Raw genomic sequence first — 25,033 nt, forward strand, 5'->3', positions numbered from 1 at the left:
GGGTGGAGTATCTTCTGCTTGGCACACGCACTCTTCTTGACCTTCTTCGGTCCGGTGCTTCAGCGCCCTGAGCACCTTCTTCCGGGTCTGAGTCTTCTGATATTGGAGGAAGGGTTATCTCTGGAGTTGACCTCAGGCTAGAGCTCCTTCTTTGCGGCCAATTAGCTTCTCCACGTGCCCTTCTACTCCTTCTCCTTCTTGTCTGTTCTCGCTCTCTGTCAGACCTGTCAGTGTCTGACTCGTACTCCCAGCTACTTTCTCCTTCTGTAGCGTCGTCTGTTTCGCTGTTGTACTGACCGTCCTCAGCTTGGTCAGACTCGTTCCCTGCTTCCGCTGGCACCTCTACAGCTTGGCTAGCCCCCTCTATGGCTTCTCGGTCCTCTGCTGGACGTCTATCCGAGAGAGGAGCTGTTTCTTCCCGAGGTGCTGGAACCCTTCGCGTATGTGACGCGTGGATCCAATTGGGCAGGCCTCCCACCTTTACAGCCGTATTCGCGATCAGGATGATCTGGAAGGGCCCACGCCAACGAACATCCAAGCAGCTTCTTCTCACATGTTTTTTCACCAGGACCCAGTCCCCAGGGTACAGGTCATGGCACGGGCCCTGGCACGATGGAACCTCGGCAGCCTGCACCTGAAGGGACACAGAATGAATGGCGTCAGACAGCCCCTTACAATAGTCCAGGATCATATCATCTGTGATATTTAACAGTGCAGTAGTTGGGACAGATGGCAGCCTCATTGCTCTCCCCATTAACACCTCATGTGGTGACAACCCCGTTCTTCTGTCTGGGGTACTACGAAGGCTCATGAGGACCAATGGCAGGGCGTCAGGCCAACTCAGGGTCGTTGAGGAACACACTTTTGCAATTCTGGCTTTGATCGTGCCATTGATCTGCTCCACAATTCCTGAGGCTTCTGGTCGGTAACTGCAATGCAATTTCTGATCTATGTTCAGAGCCGCACAAATCATCTTCACAAGCTCGCTGTTGAAATGCGTTCCCCTATCTGATTCCAAAGAGGCCGGCACCCCGAAGCGCGGAATGAGTTCCCTAAGCAGTAACTTGGCCACTGTGAGGGTGTCGCACCTACGTGTAGGGTATGCCTCAACCCATCTGGAGAATACACAAACAACCACCAGGACATAGCGGAGGCGGTTGCACCTCGGCATTTCAATGAAATCTATCTGCATTCGATTGAATGGACCTCCAGACCTTCCTATGTGACTCAGTGCAACTGGTGTTCTTTTCCCTACGTTCAGCTGCTGACAGGTCACACAACGCTGGCACACTGCTTCTGCTGCTATTCTAAACTTAGGATTGTACCAGGTCTGTCTAAACACTCTCAGCATAGCGTCTCTCCCTAGGTGTACGGGACCATGTATGTGTCTGGCCATTGGGCTCACCATCTCATTGGGCAACACTGCTCTGCCATCTGCTGAGACCCAAAAATGGGACTCACCCACTACACATCCTGCCTTTTCCCATGTTTCTTTTTCAAAATCAGGAGCATTTTCTTGCATGTTTGCCAGTTCGTCCCAAGTATCAACAGTTTCCAATATCATGGCTAATTCAGTCCTTACATTTATTCCACCCACTTCCACCTCTGTGAAAGAGTACCCTTGTTCTGCGCAATACCGCGCGACTTCGTCGGCATATCTATTGCCTTTTGAGACGAAGTCCTCATTTCTGGTATGTGCGGTGCACTTTACAACTGCGATACCTGCTGGACATTGCAACGCCTCTAACAACAGGCGCACAAACTCTCCATTGCGAATGGGAGAGCCTGAAGAGGTCATGAACCCTCTTTGAGACCATAACTGCCCGTAATCATGAACCACCCCATAACCATATTGGCTGTCGGTGTATATGGTGACTCGAATTTGATTGCTTGCCAAGCAAGCACGTGTCAAGGCAATAATCTCGGCTACCTGAGCGGAGTGTACTCCTTCCAGGCACCCAGCTTCCACAACTCCAGTAATTGTACAAACAGCGTAAGCTGCTCTCAACTGCCCAACTTCGTCTCTTACACATGAGCCATCGACAAAGAAAATTTCGTCTGGGTCGGTCAGTGGCTCATCTACGATGTCGGGTCTGGGTTTGGTGCATAGTTCAGTCACATCGAGGCAGTCATGGTCTGTACATTCATCATCATCCTCGATATCATTTGGGAGTGGCATCAAGGTGGCAGGGTTCAAAACAGAGCATCTCCTGAGGGTCACATTCTCTGCAGCAAGAATAACTTGCTCATAGCGCGTGAGCCTGCTGTTGGTCAGATGCTGTGTTTTGGTCCTGGTCATCAACAGTTCAACAGAATGGGGCACGCACACCTCTAACGGGTGCCCCATGACGATATTTTCACATCTCTCAATGCTGACACCCGTTGCAGCAACGGATTTGAGACATCCGGGCAACGCTGCGGCTACTGGGTCTAAAGTAGCCGAGAAATAAGCAACTGGTCTACGGGCATTCCCATGGATTTGGACTAACACAGACAACGCGCAACCTTCTCTCTCACAACAGTAAAGCAAAAATGGTTTATTGTAATCAGGCATTCCCAATGCCGGAGCACGACACAGGTCCTCTCGCAGCTGCAAGAATGCCATCAAACAGTCTTTGTCCCATGGTACCGGATCGCTCACCTCCTTATGCGTCAGTTTTTGCAAGGGCTTTGCTTTCAGTGAAAAGTTCGCGATCCACTGTCGGCAATAACCCACCATCCCTAGGAACATCCTGACCTCTCTCTGTGTCTTAGGCGCATTCATTTTCATGATCGCCTCTATCCTGTCTGGTGACACCTTTCGTTTGCCTTTCTCTATTCTGTGTCCCAAGTACTGCACTTCTGTCAGGCAGTACTGCAACTTTCCCGGGGACACCTTGTGCCCATTGGCAGCTAGGTGATTTAACAAAGCAATGGAGTCCTCCCTGCAAGCTTCTTCTGTTTCTGACGCCACGAGGAGGTCGTCTATGTACTGGACCAGAACTGACTTCTGGGGCAGCACTAGACTTTCAAGATTTTTCTTCAAAAGCTGGTTAAAGATCGATGGGCTCTCTGTATACCCCTGAGGAATACGACACCATGTTAGGACGCGACCTTCCAGCTTAAATGCGAAAAGAAAATGGCTTTCTTCGTCCAGAGGGATCGAAAAGAAAGCCTGACAAAGATCAATCACAGTGAACCACTCAGCTTGGAATGGAATCTGAAACAGTATCACTGATGGATTCGGTACCACTGGACAACACGAAACGACTATGTTATTGATCTTTCGAAGGTCCTGTACTATCCGGAATTTCCCATTTGGTTTCTGCAGACCCATAATCGGGGAGTTGCATGGACTACCCACGATTTCTTTCAGTATTCCCTGTTTAATCATGGACTCGATCACGGGTTTTATGCCTGCAATCGTTTCTGGAGTCAATTTATATTGGGGTGTTCTTGGGAACTCAGCATGCGGTTTCACTACAATTTTCACTGGGTCCACCCCTTTGACCAATCCAATCTCTTCCCCAGTGAAGTCCCATACTTCTGGTGCCACTGTCTCTCTCAAGTCCCAGGGGAGCTCATCTACTGTCAAAGTAGGGTACAGCTCCACGCATATTCTTGAGTTTGCAACTTTGAAGTCTGCGTCATCATCATTGGTCAATACCTCCACTCCCTGAGGTGTACAGTATATTGTACAATTCAATTTACACAACAGGTCTCTGCCTAGCAGACACACAGGACTTGAATCGCAAACCACAAACTGGTGCTCATCGCTGTACTTCCCTATTTTCACCTGTACCGGTTCTGTCAATTGGCTGGTTATTCTCCTGTTTGCGACCCCCACCACTTGTATGGTCTCTCCAGACATGGGCAGGTCTGGAACTGCAGCTGATTTGATCGTGGACCTAGTGGCTCCTGTGTCCACCAGAAATGTCGTGGGGCACCCTGCTACTTCTGCTTCGACATAGGGTCCCCTCTGGTCCACCTCCAAGGCTGCCCCGAGGGTGCAGTCTTCTCTTTCCACTCTCTGTCCGGTTAATGGGTCCACATAATAGCACTCTTCTCCTTCTACAAACAGGGGCATCTGTCTATAGGTCTTACCCATATTCCCTACTCGGGGAGGTTGCGGGAACTGGGCTCGGGGAGGAGCCCCCCCCCCTTTGAGCACCTTTCCCTGGTATGGCGTCACCCCTCTCGTAGGCGCTCTCTGGACCTCTTCCTCCTCTTCCTCTTGTTCTCCTATCTCTACATTGTAGGGACACTCGCGTTTCCAATGCCCCACCTCGTTACACTGGTGGCACCTAGTCGTTTTCTTCAAGGCAGCTATGTCTATTCTGGGTCTAAAGGTGGAACTCTCCTCATTGCCCTTGTTCTGACTGTACTGCTTCTTTCCTCCTGTACCTGTTCCTTGCTGCTGTTGCTGCTGTCCCCCCTTCCCTGCTGCCTGCATCTGTACCACCATCAATTTTTCTTTTAGTTTCTTAGCCTTGGAGTCTATCTCATCACAGCAGTACCTGGCATATCTCAGTATTTCGTCTAGGGGTCTATTTTGCCAACAAATCAAGTGTTGCTGAATCATTAAACTAATATCCGGTCTCAGTCCCAGGACGAACTTGGACACAAATTGCCCTATGTCTTTTGGATCCATTACATCCAAGCCGCTATACTGTTTAAACGCCTTCAGCAATCTCTCATAATATTCGTGGACTGTCTCTTTGGGTTCCTGTCTGGTTCGGTCTATTTTGACCCAATCTATGTCTTGCATTGGCACTTTCTCTTTCAGCCAAGTCATCACTCTCTCGAATTTTGCCATCACAATCTCGGACGGCCCATTAGTCTTAGCATCTCTCTCCGGCTCCGTTGTGGGCCACTCAGCGCTAACCTTGCATGCTGTCCACAGATCTCCTGGTACTACAATGTCAAACAGCGTGTTCAGATCTATCCATAGGACCTTTGAGATTTTTACAAATCTCTCAACTTGCTTGTACCACTCCACTGGGCTTTCCCGCAATTTGGGGAAGGAGGTGGTAAAAGCAGCTAAATCTCCCCTACTCCAAGGGACATGTACATAATTCCCATTTGCGACTTCACGCAAAGGGTATGCTTCTATTCCCTGCAGCCTTCCTGGTGTCGTACCAAGCGTGCTTCTCCTGACGGTCCCTTTCTTGGACCACCTCTCTTCCCACTTATCTAGTGCCCTCCATGTCCTTATTCCAGTGATCAGTTCCCTTATGTGCGTTTTCAGCCCGATCGTTCTCCTCTCATCTAGGTCTCGATCTGTATAATGTAGCCTGTGGTTACCCTGTAATGCTTTGGTTCTTGACAGGTCCACCATATATTTGCCTGCTAGTTCGACTAACTTCTCATGGATTGCTCTCGCTTTTCGAGTGATGTCCTTTGCCATATACAGTATTTCATCCTGCTCATACATTTCCATTCTTTCTAAAGGCAGGGTACCATCTATCATGTCATCCAGGTCTGACCTTAAGCTGGCGACATCGAGTCTCTTAGCTTTTATCTCAGCTCGCAATATGTCTTTCGAAGGGGGCTCACTGGTCTCCCTACCATCCCAACTCCGAGCTCTACGTTTGGGCTCGGGAGAGTTTATGAGTGCTCTCCCTTGCTCCCATCTCTCCAGGTCCCATGCTCGGCCATCCGATCTTGGAAGGTGATGGAACACGGGCCTGTTACCCCCACTCTTGCTCTGCCCACTCTCTCCTGCTTCTCTCCTTTCACCGTACTCCTCTCTGTTATTTTCCCTCTGGTCGCTACTCTCCCTTTGCCTAGTATCGCTCAGTATCCGATACGATCCTTCCTGGTTCCCCATATTCCCTGGGCTGCGCTCGTTTCCGTCATCACAGGGACTATGGTGCGACCTCTCACAACTCCCATTCAGTTCTCTGGTGCCGGGCACACAGTGGGTACACTTAAAGCTGTTTCTGTACTCTTGCGTTCTCCTCTCCCCTTCACTGAGTATTGGGCGCGCCACCCCTCCACTCCCGGGGCCCCCGTTTTCCAGGTCCGTTCTATCTCCACTCCGGGCCCAATGGGTGACTCCCCTACTATCTCTCTCTCTCCAGTCCCACTCCGGGCTGCTCTCCCCAGCCCCGCAGTGAGTCCGAGCTCTGCTGTCCTGACTTTCCCTTTCAGCTTCTGCAGCTATGATGCTCTTGTGAGCCTCCACTGCCTCATCCCACTTCTTCATGTACTCATTTAGCTCTTGAAAGGATTTTCGTCCAGATCCCCTCAGATCCACTGGCCATCTAGGGCCCCCAGGATCCCCTCCTGGATCCCCTGCTGTGTGCATCGGGGTGCTCCACTCTCTGGGTATCGGCATCTGACTTGGGGAATTGATCGTATCGTTCCTCCTTGCCGTCTCTGCTCTTTCTCCGTCCTTCCGTACCCGTTCTTCCCCTCTTGCTCTCTCTGGGTCATATATCGATACTATAGGACCTATGGTAACAGGTACCTGTAGTGCAGCTGGTAATCCGTAGGATGTGGCGCACTCCGTTTCCGGCGCTCTTTGTACCACAAACCTCCCGACTACCTGTTGCACCTGACTAGGCTGGGACAGCTCTTTCTTTGCCTCTGGATCCCACTCTGAACTGGGAAGCGGTCCATGCTCCCCTGCATTGCCCCCCTTTTCTCTTTCACTATGCTCGACCTCTCCCCCTGCTCTATTATACGGGGGTGGCCTGTCTGTCAATAGTCTGTTTATCAGGCTGTCCTCTGTTTCGCTCTCCTCATCCTCTTCTAGGGGGCTTTTATTTCCGGGCACCTCTAACACCGGGTACAGTTTATTTACTTCCATGTTATGCACTCTCCATCTTTTAGCATCCGCATCCCACCTGGCATCCTGCACTGCCCTTACCGATCGTTTCACCCTTTCTTGTCGTCTGTTCATATTTTTTTCATGCGCTGCCCTAATCCATGCATCAAGGGCTTCAAACTGGGTCGGTCTAGGCAAGGGTCTCATTGAGGTCATGACTGATTTTAATCGATGTAACACCTCTAATCTGAACGTCCCGTACTTCGGGAACGTCAGTTCCTCATTTCCTTCCGTAATCTTACTCCACTCTGATATCCAAAGGATCGTATGCAGCCCAACATTCACTGCCATGTAACGAGCCGGCGTACCCTCCGGCGGGGCTTCTTCCCCTTCATCCGATCCCCGCTTCTCTTTTTTAAACGCCGCTCTCAGCCATTTAAAACACTTCATAATTATGCGCACAATATCCAGCCTCGCTACTCTGTTTACTTCCTGATGACAATCCACCAATCCTAACGCGGCTTTGCTAACTTGGCCTATCGCAGCGCGGTCTTTCTCCGGTCGGCCAATCCCAGCTCGCCACTTTCTGACGTCTTTGCTAGCTGGCCTATCACAGCGCGGTCTTTCTCCGGTCAGCCAATCACTGCGCGACACTTCCTGACGTCACTTTTCTCCGCTTCGCAGCAGCACCCCTCCTTTCTCAACTCGTCTCCCGGTCATGCATGCGTCCCATTCATACACCGAAAAATGACTACTTCCGACCAAGCGGTCACTTCCCTCGACTGTACGTCCACAGTCTATATGTAATTGTCAACACAACTGACGAAATGTCTATCGTCTCTCTGATAGGTTGCTTACACACACAGTAACCTCCGACCAGCGTCCGTTACTCACGCACTCACTCTTACGTTCCCCCTATCTCGGTCTTTCGGGTGATCAATGGTACCTCATGACCCCCTTCACACTAGTTGACAATTACTCTGGGTGTCCGATACACCCGAACCACTTAAGCTCTCCTTGAACTTAAGATTTCCACCGGTTGCGCGCGCTCACAACCTGTTCCACAGTCACTCTACAGACATTCAACTCCGCCAGACATTACAACATAGATACAATACAAAAACACCGCAATCTAACACGCATGACCCTTTATACTCACTCTCGACCGATACTGCTGCTTTTTCTGTCTCACGTCATCCGGATCTTCTTCGGCGGGCGGTTCTTCCGATCATCGATCTCTAGGGGCCTTGGGGTAAGCTAACCTGGCCTAGGTCACCGTCCTCAAGAAGGCAACCATCCTCTATAGCTACCAACTGGAAGGGCGAGATTTTGATCGATACCTTATCACTATAGATCTAAACCCCGATCTGGTCGACTGAACCTTTGTTGCCTGTCATTGAAGGAAGAAAGTGCCTCTCTTACCAAGTTAGTTCACCCAATAAAGGACTCCGCTCCAAAAGATCACAAACAACTTCTAGCTTTCAAAAGTTTATTGTAAGGTTAGGATAAGCTGCAAATACAGGCATCTCAGAATGAGATTCACGAGATACACAGGTCCAACTACATACATGTGCTCTCTGAAAGCCCTCAGACGAGCAACGGAAATTACCAGCACAAGTTCTAAGAATAATAAAGCTATCAGCATTGACGCATATTGAGATCTCTCCTTCATTTAAGTTGGAGGAAAACACACAGGTTAGGCTGTCCCTACCCTGCTCTAGATGGTATCCCTACTTAACCAAGTCTCAACCTAACAAAAGGTGTCAGCAGTGAATGACCCCCAAGGGAAGTCACTCACTCTTAGTCTCTTGGTGAAAACCTATAGTTCTCCAGTCATGACCCCTCTCTGCCTACCCATCCGCTCTCTAAAGGGTCCTCAGGCATCTGCTCTAACTCCACCCAGGGGTGCTGTCCCTAATACAAAACAGTCAACAACATTTGAGACGCCCCTCGTGAGACGCCCCTCACGTGGTGTAGCTTCTGGCTTTTTCCATGCTGCTTTGTATTGGGCCTCATACGTTGGAGTTGACCTTGCTTCTCAGACTCTTCTCCGGCCCGCTGATACCCCTTAAAACATTCCGGAACCCTCCTCCATGTCTGGGCCGTCTACTGAACAGACCTCTATTCATATTATTTATAATCGGATCCTCCCTTCTCTCTTGCAGACAGACATCTGCAGCCAAGAACCCAACTCTCATAGACTTCCAAAAAGGTTCGCAACATTTCTCGGCCCAGACATGTACGTGTAAATCAATGTTAAAACATTTCAGGCCTACAACATTTCTCATAATGATTATAGCATTCAACTTCTTCATTAATTAAAGCATGTTAATACTCTTATTCTATTATTCAGTAAACACATCTATAAATCATGGCCCATTAATGCAATGACCAAAACATTAGTTCAATCTATGTCGTGAAAAGAAACACCTTCTAGCTCTGGCCCTGAGGCCTACCACATTCTGCGTTTAACCACATGCCATCTTACATTTTAACAGCTACACGACATGGATTCAAGAATAATCACATCTAATAAAATCATATAGTGTCACACATTTCTGTATTAGTTCCACTTCTACTTAAATCTCTACATTAGCTATACATTCAGAATATAATTGCAGATACTACTAGCACTCATGGCATTTCTCCTCATGATTTGTGCTCACTACGGGTAAGTGTGATGCACTCATACATTTAGGTCAGTTTGCGCTCTCTCAAGACGGTACATGGGGGTACATAGGAGTTCCCATGCAACCACCCATGCCTTTTGATGGTAAACCTTGTCTACTATCATTAGTAAGAGATTACAAAAGAGGGGGGACAAGTAGGGCTATTTTTAAAGAGGGTCCAGCGTACAAGCCCGGGAATATGACAACAAAGAGAGGTACGCAGTTCCCTAAACAAAGGGTATACTCGCAGAGTGGAACTAGAAGACCCAGGTTCAGGTCTAAGAAGAAGACCTAGAAAAGGAAGGGGGATCCACCGTTTCGGGACTAAAACCCTCACACACCCAGCAAGCTAGGTGTCATGCTTCATCATCTGGGTTTTGCTCCTCGTCAAACTGGCGGTGCAATGTCTGACGGGCTCGCAGATGGGGCTCTTTATCGGAGTTTTTTTGTCCCTGCCAGTTGGTGCATGTGGGTATGAGGGCCTAGTGAGACGTGTGTAGATGTGAAAGGGTGGTGGAGGTGATTGTTAAAAAAGGTTAACTAGGTCACTAGGCCCTCATACCCTCATGCACCAACTGGCAGGGACAAAATAACTCCGATAAAGAGCCCCATCTGGGAGCCCGTCAGACATTGCACCGCCAGTTTGACGAGGAGCAAAACCCAGATGATGAAGCATGACACCTAGCTTGCTGGGTGTGTGAGGGTTTTAGTCCCGAAAGGGAGGATCCCCCTTCCTTTTCTAGGTCTTCTTCTTAGACCTGAACGTGGGTCTTCTAGTTCCACTCTGCGAGTATACCCTTTGTTTAGGGAACTGCGTACCTCTCTTTGTTGTCATACTATCATTAGTACACAGGGTTTAGCATAAAAAAGTAACTTCACTAGAAAGCAGGTGTTAAAAGTAGAAATGTTTTCATTTCTCTTTTCTTTTCCAACTTTGCAATGGCGCTGCACTGTGTAGCACACGTACAAAGTAGGAAAAAGTTTTAAAAATGTCTAGGCATAGTATTTTATAAAGGAAAGATGCCCTTCCTGTACAAAACCTTTGGCAGACTCAGGCACGCACTCAAGCACCATGGCGCTAAGGTGTGTGCCTGACACACGGAGCTGAAATTAGCACCGGTGCTTGGGAGAGGGGAGTGCCATATTTTTGTGAATATGCTGCTCTCTTGCTGTCTCCCTGATATGCAATGAGGCGCAGCCTCTTTGTAAAAGGATTTAAAGTTGTATAGTCATAGTATTTTGTAGAGGAAGGGTAACCTTCCTGAACAAAACCTATGCTAGTCTCAGGCACGCACTCTAGCACTCTGGCGCTTGGGAGCGGGGAGAAGAGTGCCATATCTCTGTGAATATGGCACTTCTCTCTCCCTGTCACACATCTCACTGCAGCCTCTTTGGGTACTGCGCTGTCTTGCGTGACACCATTCAGAATCTGGACCTTAATTTCATTGCAGGTAGACCTCAACCCATCTTGCAACAGTAGTACATAGGTCATCATGGGCAGACATGGCATGCTCCGTGAAGTATGAGTTGATGATAAGCTCTCTGCTTCAACTTAATATTAACCCTGGGCAGTGAACTCTGCTCCGTTCGTGGTGTTTTCTGCACTCTGCAGAGCATGCAAAGTTCCCAAAAACTCCACTCCACAAAGCAGCACAGAGTTGTTTTCCTCTCTCGCACTTGTCAACATCAAGTTGGTGAGCACGAGCGAGGAAAATCAACCTCCCGACGAGATTTTTCCTTGCTCGCTCCCGCCAATGTCTAGTTGGCGAGTGCCAGCAAGGAAAATGAACCTCCTGCTGAGATTTCTCAACGCGGGTGGTCAGATGTCTCAATGCAAATGGTCACAGCAGGTCGCAACCACTCGGGTTGAGAAACCTTACGTTCGCGTTGAGAAAGCTGAAGCTCAAGTAGAAAATCTACTCAAGCAGCTGAAAGGAAGCTGCACCCTCTTGCGCTGCACATGGTGCAGTTCGTGATCATTTTACAGTACGGGACAAACACCCTGTGCTTAAAATCACAGTGAACGACATGACCCTAATAAACTCCACCACTTGCTGAACTCCGTGCAGTGCGGCAGATTTTTTTGTCACTTTGTGGAGAACTCAGCGAACTCTGCCCAGGCTTACTCATAATTAAACTGCAGTGCATTAGTCAAGCCAAAGTCTTTTTATCTGCTTCAATAATAGGTGTTCTTTAATGTGCCAAATCATGCAACAACATTTGTGCATACCTGTGTTTGCCTGTGGTACCATATTGAAGGCCGACCTATTGAGTTTGACAATGCTTGTTTCCCTCTTACTGTACACAATTGCCTGCCTTGCATGTTTCAGCATAAGAAATACTTTATGCTCCTCCTTCCAAAGTATGTCACTTAATATTGAAAAATTTACTAACAAAAGCTTTACACGTTTTATTCATTGAAGTATTTTCTGAGTATGTATTTGGGATCGTGGTTTAACATGGTGGACTGAAAGGGGGGGGGGCTGGTGTGATGTGCACACTGAGAGTATCTGGAGGCCTCACAATGCACCTGTTAAATACAGGGAGCTTCAGGGAGCTGTCGCAGGAGCAGCACCTAAAGCACATTATTGTCTAAGCTAAGGTTGGGTCTTGGGGGAAGGGGGGTACAGATTGTATTTTTAATCTCACTTCATGAACATTCAAGTGCTGCTGCTTACATGTTCATCTCAGGTCAGTGCTGGGATTGCAGGTGGTGCTCTGTGGGAGTACCAGAATCCCATATAGGCCCCATTACTCTGGGCAATCAGCTCTTTTTACCGTGCAGTTTTGTTTTTAGAGCAGAGTTAATGTTAGACAGCGGCAGGATGCCTCAGTTGCACTTGAAGGCCAGCTCTGCCATATCCCTACTTTGACTCCTTAACTCTTGATTGATTGACTACAAGAAAAAAGGCAAAACTTCACAATCTGATATTATTTTTGCAAGTCTTCCGTGTTGCTCAGAGACATGATACCACCAGCTATTCCTGGCTTTTGAGCCAACTGAGCTTACAGTAAATGGCCAATGCACGATCAAAAACCACCTATCTGCAAACAGTTTTGGCTCAAGAGGCACAATTGGTGGAAGGTGGAGAAGTGAGTGAATAATAAAGCTCTGTAACTAGTGTCCTGTAGGTAACATTTCACGTCAGCACACTGGTCAACGATATGTTGACATTGTGTTGATTCTTTGTTTACGGGTATTAAGGGGGTAGCTTTAACCTTAAAGGTCCGTTCGTTGGAGTAGCCCTGACACAGCCTGAATAATTACGATTGAACCACGCCCTCTTGCACCAGCTTCTTCGAAAACGGTGGTAAATTCACGTGCTACGTGCTCTGAGATCCCTTTCTGCGTTTTCCACCGTTCAAAATGGCGCGGATTGTCACTGGTGGTGAAGTCAGAATGGGAAACGTCCTTTACAACGCAACTTTTACCACGCAGTGCCTTTACAACGCAGCTTTAACAACGCAAACCATTACAACGCATTGCGCTAGGGGGCGCTCTAGGATAGGGAATAAGTTTAATTTACTGTCCAACACATTCCCTAGTGTCCACGGGGACTGGAGTTAGAATAGTAAATTAAAATATTCACTATCCAGCACCCCAAAGCGCTATGCGTTGTAAAGGTTTTCGTTGTAAAAACCGCGTTGCAATGGCATGCGTTGTAAAAGTATGCGTTATAACGTAATACAACCAGTCAGAATACATTGCAATCGAAGCTGTCTGGGGCAAGTACCGAAAATTACCTAATGATGGCAGTGGAAGCCAACTTAACGTCGAAGAGAATTGTTGGTTTTACAACTCTCTGATTCGATTTAGCCACCCTTTCGACTAGTTCAATTTTTGGAAAAGATATGAGCAGGTGAAGAAGTGGGTTTAGCGTTCAATTAGCATTTCAGTTAATTCTTCACCATGTATTAATTATTTTTAACGTTTTTAAAATGCAATACAATTAATTCATTTAACATGTTTTTAATTCATATAATTTACCTTGCATAACGTCCCTGCATTACCGCCTATGCGTGCAAGTAAGTGGGCACTATAGTAATCTAAAACAATCTCAAATGTATTTAAGTTTATAGGGGCAGATTTATGAAGGCCTTGCGCCGCTGGTGCGTCACTTTTTCCCATGTTTAAAAATGACGCACCGGCGGCGCAAGGCCTTCATAAATCTGCCCCATAAAGTTTTGTAGAATCATTTGCCAAGCATTGTTAAAAAATGTAGGTCACGTGAATTCCTGGATACCATCATTCTGCATGTTTTTTAAATAGCACATGAAACGTGAGAACACGCCTAACATTGATTTGTTTTGATTTGATATAGAACTGTCTTATGAATTTTACTTTGCCTTTAAAATTGCAGACACCCCATCTTCACAAAAAAAAAAAAAAAAAAGATATTGTAGCCAAAAAATCATTACAGGAAACCTTGTTGGCTCTGCTGTAAACCTGTTTGTGTACTGTGCACTTATTAAAGTCACCTGTGTGAAAAAGATAATGCATTCAGGGCCTCATTTATGAAAAGTGACACATCGCTACGAGAAAACAACGATGCGTCACTTTTCATTGTGCCCTCCTTGCGATACCAATGATGCGTCCCATTTACAGTATGACGCATCATGTCGCAAGGAGTTACAAATACGTCAGTAGTTCTGATGTATCTGTTGGTGCAAAAATGACGCGTTGCTGGAGTGTGTCACAAAAGTTACGCCACTCTAGCAATGGGTCATTACACATGGACAAGTCTCATGTGAAGTTTGCCTGCGTCAGTGTTACGCCTGCCATGAGGCAGGCATAAGATATTGACGTATTTGGGTCCTAGAAGTGGCGCCGTGAAATCTTATAGATTTCACTGCATCACTTCTATGACCCATTCTTGCATACATTGGGGCTAATTTATGAGCCCTTGCGTCACTTGTGTGACGCACCAGCGGCGTAAAAAATGTGTCTTGTTGCACCATATTTACAAAGTGATGCATCTAGGCAGATACGTCAATTTGTTAACCCCTGCGCCACATTATACCTATGCCAGGTATAATGTATGCAGGGGGGTGGGGGGTTCCGACGCAAGAATGGGTCATAGGAGTCACTTATAGGACCCAAATGTGTCAATATCTTATGCCTGAAGACTGACGCAGGCATATTTCACTTGGGACTTGCCCATGTGTAATGACCCATTGCTAGAGTTGCGTCACTTTTGTGACACACTCCAGCAATGCGTCATTTTGTGCCTACAGATACGTCAGAAATACTAACGTATCTGTAACTCCTTGCGACATGATGCGTCATACTGCAAATTGACGCATCATTTGTGTCGCAAGGAGGGCACAGTGAAAAGTGATGCACCGCTGTTTTCATGCAGTAATGCGTCACTTTTCATAAATGAGGCCCAATATACCTGGCGCAGGTATAATGTGGCGCAGGGGTTTACAAAGTGACGCATCTACCTAGATGCATCACTTTGTAAATATGGTGCAACAAGGCGCATTTTTTTACAGCACAAAAAGTGACGCATCGGCCGCACAAAAGTGACGCAAGGGCTCAAAAATAAGCCCCTCAGTTTCAGTACCAGTTTAGTAGTCACGAGGAAAACATTGAAATCAAAGGGAAAAGTGGAAACTCTGCAAAGACCAGTCAGCAGGAATTTCTTAAAACTAGTTTGCGTAATAAAAACATGTGTACACTTTGAAATAATTTCAGTAGCCCTTTCATAGACCCAGTCAATCCAGGTAAAATATTCCCATGCTAAGCAAGATCACACCTCCTCTTATGCCAGGTATTCACGTTATCATTTTACGTTTATCAAAGTACCAGTTTTCTTGGATGTGAACCAAATCATATTTTTATCATGCAGTATTATGTGTAAGTATACTCCATAAATGACAACTATTAAGTCACCAAAGTTGTTAACTAGGTTACAGAAAAAAGCAAGTACTTGGTAAAAATCCCACTGGGTGACCCTTTTGGAACTGCCATTAAACCCCTCACTCTGATCCTCAGGGCTCCAGGACTGCCATGTCCTTTTTGCCAGGGGCTAGACTGGTGTTAAGAATAGAGGTTATGGCCTGGTGAAAAAAGAATTTAACTTGGAACAAGTGTATACACCTCAGTGATACTCTGATGTGTGTGAAAACTCAACACAAGCCTGAGCCTATACTCTCTATTATAGGATTATTTGACAAACTAGTCACTTATTTTTGTATTAGGATGTATTGCACACTGTAAGGAGGGCTTGGAAATAGTAGATAGCATTGGATTACACAAGGAATAAGGTACAGTCGTTTTAAATGCTGACAAGGGATAGTAAGCAAGGCAACACAAAGCAGAGTCCGCGCACACTCAATGATACTCAAAGTACGGCCCGGGGGCCGCATGCGGCCCTCCTGACCTTTACATGCAGACCCCTGGTCAACAGAAGCACTGGGCTGCTGTTTACTCGACTCAGCACTAACAATAAAAAGATGCTAAATAAACTGGCAAACATTTATGTCTGCATTTACTGATCTAATGGGAAAGAGGAAAAGAGGTTGTCCTGTACCACTTAACTTTAGGCACACCATTTTTAAAGACATTTTAAAGCAAACGTTCAAACATATGACAAGATCTCTTCAAAACTCAAAAAGTGTATTGCATTACCATGCAAAAGTGTTTCTCCTTAGTACATCAGATTATATCAGTTCAATGAGAAGTATTTATTTAAAGTGATGTGTCAAACCGAATTTTAGAAACATTCATAGTTTCCCACCCTCACAACCATGGCAATAGTGAAGTCAGTTGTCATGTGCACCCTCTGGGTGGCCTCGGTTGCTATTGTACATGGACAACATTATAGCGTATCAAATCAAACATAAGAGAAGCGTTCGTAAAGTGCACTTTGTGAAGTTATGTGTTTTGAGGTGATCTTACATGTGATATGAAGAAAAAGGAGGCAAAGTGAAATAAAGCAATTGCCTAGGATCACACTATTTGGTCAAGTGGGGAAGCCGAGATTCATCCCAGGTTTTCTGGTTTCACATTGTCCAATTCATCCACTAGATATGCATCATTCACTGGCACTACACCCACCTTGGCCCTCCCCCTGTCATACTCCCAGGCCACCACCTTACGGCTATCGGTCGCACCACAGACATTTGTTGGCCCCTTTGTAAATATTTGTGAGTACCCATGCTATACAAGAACCATTCCAAATGCTGATATAAGGGAACATGGCACCGACACCCGACACTCTAAAACAGTCATAGTAGACAGTAGATAGTCGGTCCAACCCAAGTCCTGGGATGGATTAACAATGACCCTGTGATTAAAGCTTTCACAAATTGTTTGAGCAGGGCCAAGGTTTATTCAACGCAAATCATAGTCAAACCGCACCCCTAATCCTATTGCACCCCAAAACCTAACGACTAATAATAAGTGATTGAGAAGAATGGTTCTAAATCCTAATCACAAGGGCAGCGTCCAACCACCCAACCCTCAATGACAAGCGATAAACGCGCAGCCATCTCAAACCTTAAATCATTGATCTTGTGGAACAAGAATATGCAGATACCAGCCCCAGCCACAGGCATCGAAATATAACCAACTAGATCCCAATCAGAAGGAACTGAGTAAGGACACCTGAAAGAACAGTCAAAGGTGAGGGAGTGTGGTCATCCCGAAGCCAGTCATAGGGGTTTTAAGGCAAGGGTGAAATGTGCACTTGCCCAGCCCCCACCTTGCAAGACTATCTCTCATCTTTATCTTATTGTCTCTCCCTCTCCCTGACTTCCTCTATTTTGACTCTGTCAGTCTCTCACTATCCCCACCTCACCACCCTCTTCCTTTCTATCTCTCTCTCTTCCACTGTGTCACCTGTCTCTTGCTTTATCATCTCTCTCTCACCACTTTATTTACATTTCCTGTTCTCTCTCTCTATTTCTACTTCCCTTAACTTACTCTTACTTCCTTCTTGCTTCTCTCTCTCTTCCTCTCTTCTCTCGGCCTCATCTATCTCTACTTCACTTCTCTCTCTGGCGGTCTGTCTTCCTCTATTGCATCTCTCTCTATATCACCAATGCCAAAATCAAACCATCTAACCCACTTCTCTATTGCCTCTTTTCTCTTCTTTCACCTCTCTCTATGACTTCTAACTCTCCCGCTGCCTCATATATCTTTCGGTCTCATATACCTATCCTTACTTCACCTCTCTTCTTTACCTCACCCATCTCTCCGACATCTTTGCACCTCTCATCTCGACTTTACCTTAATTATCTCCACCTCACCTTTCAGTGCCTCTCTCTCTCTCTGCCTGTCTCTCACACCATCACCTGTCTGTGCTCCACTCTTTGTATCTAGCTCTACCTCTCAGCTCCTTCTCTGTACCTCATCTCCCTCTACCTCACTGTCGTCCTGACACCTCAGTGTTTCCATGTCACCTTCCAGTATCTCCCTCTATTTACCTCACCTCTCTCCAGCCTCATCTCTCTTCCTCTCTCTTACTGCCCTCTCCACCTCTCTGTACCTCACCTCTCTCCAGCCTCATCTCTCTTCCTCTCTCTTACTGCCCTCTCCACCTCTCTGTACCTCACCTCTCTCCAGCCTCATCTCTCTTCCTCTCTCTTACTGCCCTCTCCACCTCTCTGTACCTCACCTCTCTCCAGCCTCATCTCTCTTCCTCTCTCTTACTGCCCTCTCCACCTCTCTGTACCTCACCTCTCTCCAGCCTCATCTCTCTTCCTCTCTCTTACTGCCCTCTCCACCTCTCTGTACCTCACCTCTCTCCAGCCTCATCTCTCTTCCTCTCTCTTACTGCCCTCTCCACCTCTCTGTACCTCACCTCTCTCCAGCCTCATCTCTCTTCCTCTCTCTTACTGCCCTCTCCACCTCTCTGTACCTCACCTCTCTCCAGCCTCATCTCTCTTCCTCTCTCTTACTGCCCTCTCCACCTCTCTGTACCTCACCTCTCTCCAGCCTCATCTCTCTTCCTCTCTCTTACTGCCCTCTCCACCTCTCTGTACCTCACCTCTCTCCAGCCTCATCTCTCTTCCTCTCTCTTACTGCCCTCTCCACCTCTCTGTACCTCACCTCTCTCCAGCCTCATCTCTCTTCCTCTCTCTTACTGCCCTCTCCACCTCTCTGTAGCTCACTCTCTTTACCTTTCTTTCAACCCCTCCTCACCTCACCTCTCTCGACCTCCGCTCTCTACTCTCTCCTGCAGCCTCCTATTTCCCTTATTCAAAGCTGGTGATCATCGTCTAGGCTGAGAAGTGAACACACACAGAAAGAGGAGTTTGGGGACAAAGCAGGGGAATTGAGAGAATGCTATTAGATCCCACCCGATCCAGAAAACCCAGGAGGCAGCACAATGATTGACTCTACTGCAGAGAGAAAGCCAGTTGTGCAGGTCGATTCATTTGTAATTAAGAATATTCAGCAAATAAAGTTACCGATGTAAGTGCTATGTGCATTTGTCATAATCTAATATAAAGCACGGGTCAACTAAATATAAAGCAATTCACCTTTTTTTGTCTTTCCTGCACTGGGAGGGACAGGGTGCTAAACATTAGATCCCATGTAAGACATTGTTGTAAGATAAAAACAATTTAGATACATACATACATACATACATACATACACATACATAAATGCACACATACATACATAAATACCTACATACATACATACACACACACACACACATACATACATACACATATACTTACATACACACATACATAAACAAACACATACATACATGCATACATACACACATACATACACATACACACACATACATACACACATACATACATATATACACACATACATGCACACATACGCACATGCATACATACTTACATACATGCATACATACATACACACACATGCATACACATGCATATTTACATCCACACATACATACATACATACACACACAAACATACATACATACGCATATACACACACACATACACATATACATACATACATTCACATACATACACACATACATACACACATGCATACTTACATACACACATACATGCACACATACGCACATGCATACATACATACACACATACATGCATGCACATGCATATATACATCCACACATACATACATACATACACACACAAACATACATACACACACATATACACACACACATACACATATACACACACACATACACATATACATACATACATACATACATACATACATTTCACTATTTCGCTGGTGGACGCCAGGCAGCTTGAGCTTGAAGCTGTTTTTGGATATTCCTGTTTCAGAAACTTTAACACATAATTTAATATTGTCTGGCATCAGGAGGGCATACATTCTTTGAAAATGGGTCATATATATATTTTTCTTAATATGTGCCCCTAAAATATAATTTGAGACCCGGTCCACAAATTCTTCATGACGGCCCTGAAGCTAAGGAAGTGGCTCAGGGTGGCCGCCTGAGTCCCTGATCACAGAGCCACATCTGTGACCAGTCCAAACCCAACTCACAAGAGAAGGAGTAGGAGTTAGCCCATTAACCAACCAATTGGCGCAGAGTGCAGCAATGCCCACGTCAAACGATGTGAAATACTAGCGTGCCTCTCCAACACATATTCTGGGGGCCACTGGGATATGCCATTCTGACGCCCCGGTATCTTTTTCCACTTGACACAGAATCCATATTTTCTTTATAATTTGCACATATTAACAAAAAAGTTTCTCACTCAAATGGATCAATAGTTCATATAAACACTGCCGCGCCTCTTGTGCGCAATGACCAGCCCTTTGTCTCGCACACCTTTTATTACCTGATTACTGTATTTATTTGTTTAACTGATACTAATAGAGATGATGTGTTTGCCGATATAGTATTAACATTTAAGAACGACAAAATGTTGCATTAATGCTGCCACAAAATGTACCGCATTATACCACATAATTTGCTTCCTCCTGTTGCATGATTTAGTTAACCCGGTGAGATGATGTGGTCTTCCCTTGCCCCATAATTCCAATCGCCCTGACAAAAATAACAGAGCCCAGTTTATGAATAATGAATTGCTTGAGTCCTGAATAAAGAAATGTGAGTATGACCACCTGAAACCCCAATAAAAAACTAAATCAACAAATAATCCTCTTAGATCACAAATAATGGGGCAACGTACAGCAACCTCCGACTCTAATGAAGTACAACAGGGTATTTCAAAGCATAAATTCTACTCGAAGGTAGACAATGTGTGTCAATCAAAACCAACATGCACAGCATGACTATTCCTAGATTGAATAAAATGAACTTATGCAGTCATTACAGTCCCTAAACAAAGAAGACAGGTGTGTATAGATTGCCCAGACAGCAATGACAAGGAATCGCATAGCACCACCCAACCCCCAATAAAAGAGTACCACCTCGACCCCTTATTAAAGCAGACAACACAAGACCACCTCAACCCAAAAGAGAGAAGATTGTATCTTTATCATCTCCAATTATAGGAAACAGAGTATGGCCATATCAAACCCCAATAAAAAATACATAGTATGACCAACCCATACCCACAGATAATGGGTAGCGTATGACAAGCCCAACCATAAAGACTTTAGCTAGAGACACAGTTTGTTTATTGTAAACCTTATGCATAAGAGAGAAAGAATGACCATCACAAACCCCGATCAAAGATGGCAGCTCATGACAGAGGGCAGCAACACCAAGATCACAAATCCCAGGATGCTACATTGTTGTGATCCAAATGCATCAGGCAGGCACCAGGAAAAAAAAGCAAATGGTAGATCCTCTTAGATAGCTCCAGAGGGTCTCAGAAAGTAGAAAGGGGTGCTCTGGCAGGGTAGGAGACCACAAACTCTCAGTCCCACCCACCTGTCATGTTGGGCGTGCTGCTGGAGAGCAGGCTGAAGAGAAGGAGGGCTCCTAGGGTCTTCATCCTGGCTTCCGCACGCGGAGGCATGCGCGCTCTCCTGGAGATAAGGCTCAGTGAGGATGGGATATCCGAGCTAGCTATATTTATGCCTTTATGGCAGGGCTGTTACTCCTATCTTGATTACAGGCGGTAGGCTAGGCACTCATTAACAAAGAGATGTGCCTGGAGGGGGCAAAGGGCGACAAGGATAGGCGTCAGAACTTCCCTCATCACATCATGTGCCTCTCATTACGCGCAGCACAAATTTACACCAATTACACACTATTCCAGGGTTTCGTAAACAAGTCTAGCCATATAGACTATGCTATGGCCATGCACGCTAAGGGGGATCTTTATATACTTTGGCGATGTCTCGTAAAGAGAAATAGTGTTTAATACACAATTGGTTTGAAATACCTGTACCATGCCTTTTCCATAAGAATAGCATTTAATTTGTCTGAAGCCTTCCTGCAAGGATGTATAACGGAACCACGCATGCATCTACCATGCATGCCTTGAGAACGCAGTCACTACCCTGACTATGATGTTACTATGTGTTCCTTTACCACGCAAGTCATAACAACGACTTGGCATATGGGGGCGCCGGACTTTCGAATAACGTATATTATTCTTCCAACTCCAGTGGGTGTATCATTAGGGAAGGTGTTGGACTTAATATCCAACACCAGTCCAACACCCTGAAGCAAGTCGTTGTAATGGCTTGCGAGTTATAGGAATGTGTGGTAACGTCGCAGTCAGGGTAGTGCCTGCATTGTAAAGGAAGGCTGTTGTTGAGACTGTGTGATAAAGGATGTTTCCCTTCCTGTGATCTAAGGATGTAGGATAGGGCTGTTCATTTCATCCCACTGGACTCTTTGCCTACTACTTACACTGCGTTTTGTGTATGCCTCAGCACCGCAACGTTATCTTAAGTGACAACTAGTGCTTTGTTGGACCCCTACATAAACATAAATAAATTAAAAATAAATGTATCATATTGTACTTCACTTACAATGCTAGTATTATGTAATATATGGTAGTGCTTCATATAGTAGGGAAGCAGTTCTCAGATGGGTATGTTTATACTGTGGTAGTGTTTAATATACTAGAAAGATGCCTCTTACAGTAGGGTAGTGTCTCATTTACTAGAATGATGCCTCTTAGATTAGGGTAGTACTTCATGTAGTAGAATGATGCCTCGGTGTAGTGTAGTGCATCATGTACTAGAATGTTGCATCTTGGAGTAGGGTAGTGGTTCTCGTACTGGACCGGAGCCTCTTAGAGCAGGGTAGTGCTTCATGTATAGTGTTCATGTATATGCTGTGTATAGTTGGCAGTTGGGCTTTGTGTGCTCCTCCTATCAATCAATCAATCAATCATGCCATTTGTATAGCGCACTACTCACCCGGGAGGGTCTCAAGGCGCTTGGGGGGAGGGGTATGCTACTGCTCGAACAGCCAGGTCTTGAGTTGTTTCCTGAAGGGGAGATGGTCCTGGGTCCGCCGAAGGTGGATGGGGAGGGAGTTCCAAGTCTTGGCAGCCAGGTAAGAGAAGGATCTTCCTCCGGCGGTGGCTCTTCGGATGCGTGGTACGGCTGCGAGGGCGAGGCTGGTGGACCGTAGCTGGCGGGTGGGCGTGTAGAAGGTCAGGCGGTCGTTGAGGTACTTGGGGCCCAGGTCGTGGAGAGACTTGTGTGCGTGGGTGAGGAGCCGGAACGTGATCCTCTTGTCGACGGGGAGCCAGTGCAGGTTCCTCAGGTGGCTGGAGATGTGGCTGCGTCGGGGGACATCCAGGATGAGTCGGGCGGAGGCGTTCTGGATGCGCTGGAGTCTTTTCTGTAGCTTGGCTGTGGTTCCGGCGTAGAGGGCGTTTCCGTAGTCCAGTCAGCTGGTGACGAGTGCCTGGGTGACAGTCTTCCTGGTCTCGGTCGGGATCCAGCGGAAGATCTTGCGAAGCATACTTAGGGTGTTGAAGCACGATGAGGAGACGGCGTTGACTTGTCTGGTCATCGAGAGGGAGGGGTCCAGGATGAAGCCCAGGTTGCGTGCGTGGTCGGTTGGCTTGGGTGCGGTGCCCATGGCTGGGGGCCACCAGGAGTCGTCCCAGGCGGAGGGCGAAGATCCCAGGATGAGGACTTCAGTCTTGTCCGAGTTCAGTTTCAGGCGGCTGTCCTTCATCCACTTGGCGACGTCTTTCATCCCTTCGTGTAGGCAGGTTCTGGCGGTGTCGGGGTCTCTGGTGAGGGAGAGGATCAGCTGGGTGTCGTCGGCGTAAGAGATGATGTTGAGGTTGTGCTGGCGTGCGATGGCTGCGAGAGGTTTCATGTAGATGTTGAAGAGGGTGGGGCTGAGTGAAGATCCTTGCGGGACGCCGCAGATGACTTCGGTGGCCTCGGTGCGAAACGGGGGGAGGCGGACTCTTTGTGTTCTTCCGGTGAGGAATGAGATGATCCACTCCAGTGCCTTCTCTTGGATACCGATGTTGCTGAGGCGCTGGACTAGGGTGCGGTGGCAGACCGTGTCGAACGCAGCGGAGAGGTCCAGGAGGATGAGTGCCACTGTTTCCCCCTTGTCGAGCAGGGTCCGGATGTCGTCGGTGGCTGCGATGAGGGCGGTCTCGGTGCTGTGGAAAAGGGAGGAGCGAGATGGGGCGGAAGTTTTTGAGATCGGTGGGGTCCGCTGTAGGTTTCTTCAGGAGGGCGCTGATCTCGGCGTGCTTCCAGCTCTCCGGGAAGGTGGCGGTGTTGAAGGAGGCGTTGATGATGTTCCGGAGTTGGGGTGCGATGGTGGAGTCAGCCTTGTTGAAGACGTGGTGTGGGCAGGGGTCGGTCGGTGATCCAGAGTGGATGGTGTTCATCGTGCGGGCTGTGTCTTCGGTGGTCACCGTGGTCCAGGTGCGAAGGGTGGCGGTGTGGGGCGTTGGTTCGACGGTTGGGTGCGTGGGTGGGGCGCCGAAGCTGTTATGGATGTCGGCGATCTTGCGGTGGAAGAACGAGGCGAGGGAGTCGCAGAGGTCTTGTGACGGAGTGATGTCGTTGGTGCCGGTGCTGGGGTTGGAGAACTCCTTGACGATAGTGAAGAGCTCTTTGCTGTCGTGGGCGTTGTTGTCCAGTCGTTCCTTCAGGGATTTCTTCTTGGTGGTGCGGATGAGCTGGTGGTGCTTGCGGGTAGCGTGTTTGAGGGCGGTCATGTTGTCGGTGGTCCGGTCGAGGAGCCAGGCTTTCTCGAGGGTGCGGCAGGTCTTCTTGGAGTCCTTGAGGTCGTCGGTGAACCAGGATGCCTTCTTGCTTCTGGGTCTGCTGAGAGGGTTCTTTAGTGGCGCGAGGTCATCGGCGCAGGCAGTCAGCCACTGTGTGAAGTTGCGGGCTGCTTCGTTGGGGTCCGTTGTGTTGGCGGGTGGGCTCTGGCTGAGGGAGGTGTGAGCTGGTCTGCGGTGATCTTGCTCCAATTCCTGTGAGGTACCTGTTGCAGGTGGTGGTGGGTCGTGGATCTTTTGAAGCTGAAGTGGACGCAGCTGTGGTCGGTCCAGTGGAGTCCGGTGGCGTGGCTGAAGGTGATGTACTTGCTGGAAGAGAAGACGGGATCCAGCGTGTGGCCGGCGTAGTGGGTGGGGGTGTTGACCAGTTGCTTGAGTCCGAGGTTGGCGAGGTTTTCCAGCAGGGCGGTGGTGTTGCGGTCCTTGTTGTTCTCCAGGTGGAAGTTGAGGTCCCTGAGGAGGATGTAGT

General features: G+C 47.3%; 1 protein-coding gene across 1 annotated transcript in view; it reads right to left on the reverse strand.

The window, feature by feature from the left end:
* Positions 1-21,382, reverse strand: part of LOC144797994 (uncharacterized) — a 106,767-nt gene extending 85,385 nt beyond the window's left edge. Inside the window, exon 1 of the mRNA XM_078668790.1 lies at positions 21,270-21,382. Within this exon, the coding sequence (XP_078524916.1) occupies positions 21,270-21,357 (88 nt within the window). The 5' untranslated portion in view covers positions 21,358-21,382. The remainder of the gene's footprint in view (positions 1-21,269) is intronic.
* Between the last annotated feature and the right edge of the window lie 3,651 nt (positions 21,383-25,033).

Source organism: Lissotriton helveticus, chromosome 12, assembly GCF_964261635.1.
Source record: "Lissotriton helveticus chromosome 12, aLisHel1.1, whole genome shotgun sequence".
In the NCBI taxonomy this organism is placed as follows: Eukaryota; Metazoa; Chordata; class Amphibia; order Caudata; family Salamandridae; genus Lissotriton; species Lissotriton helveticus.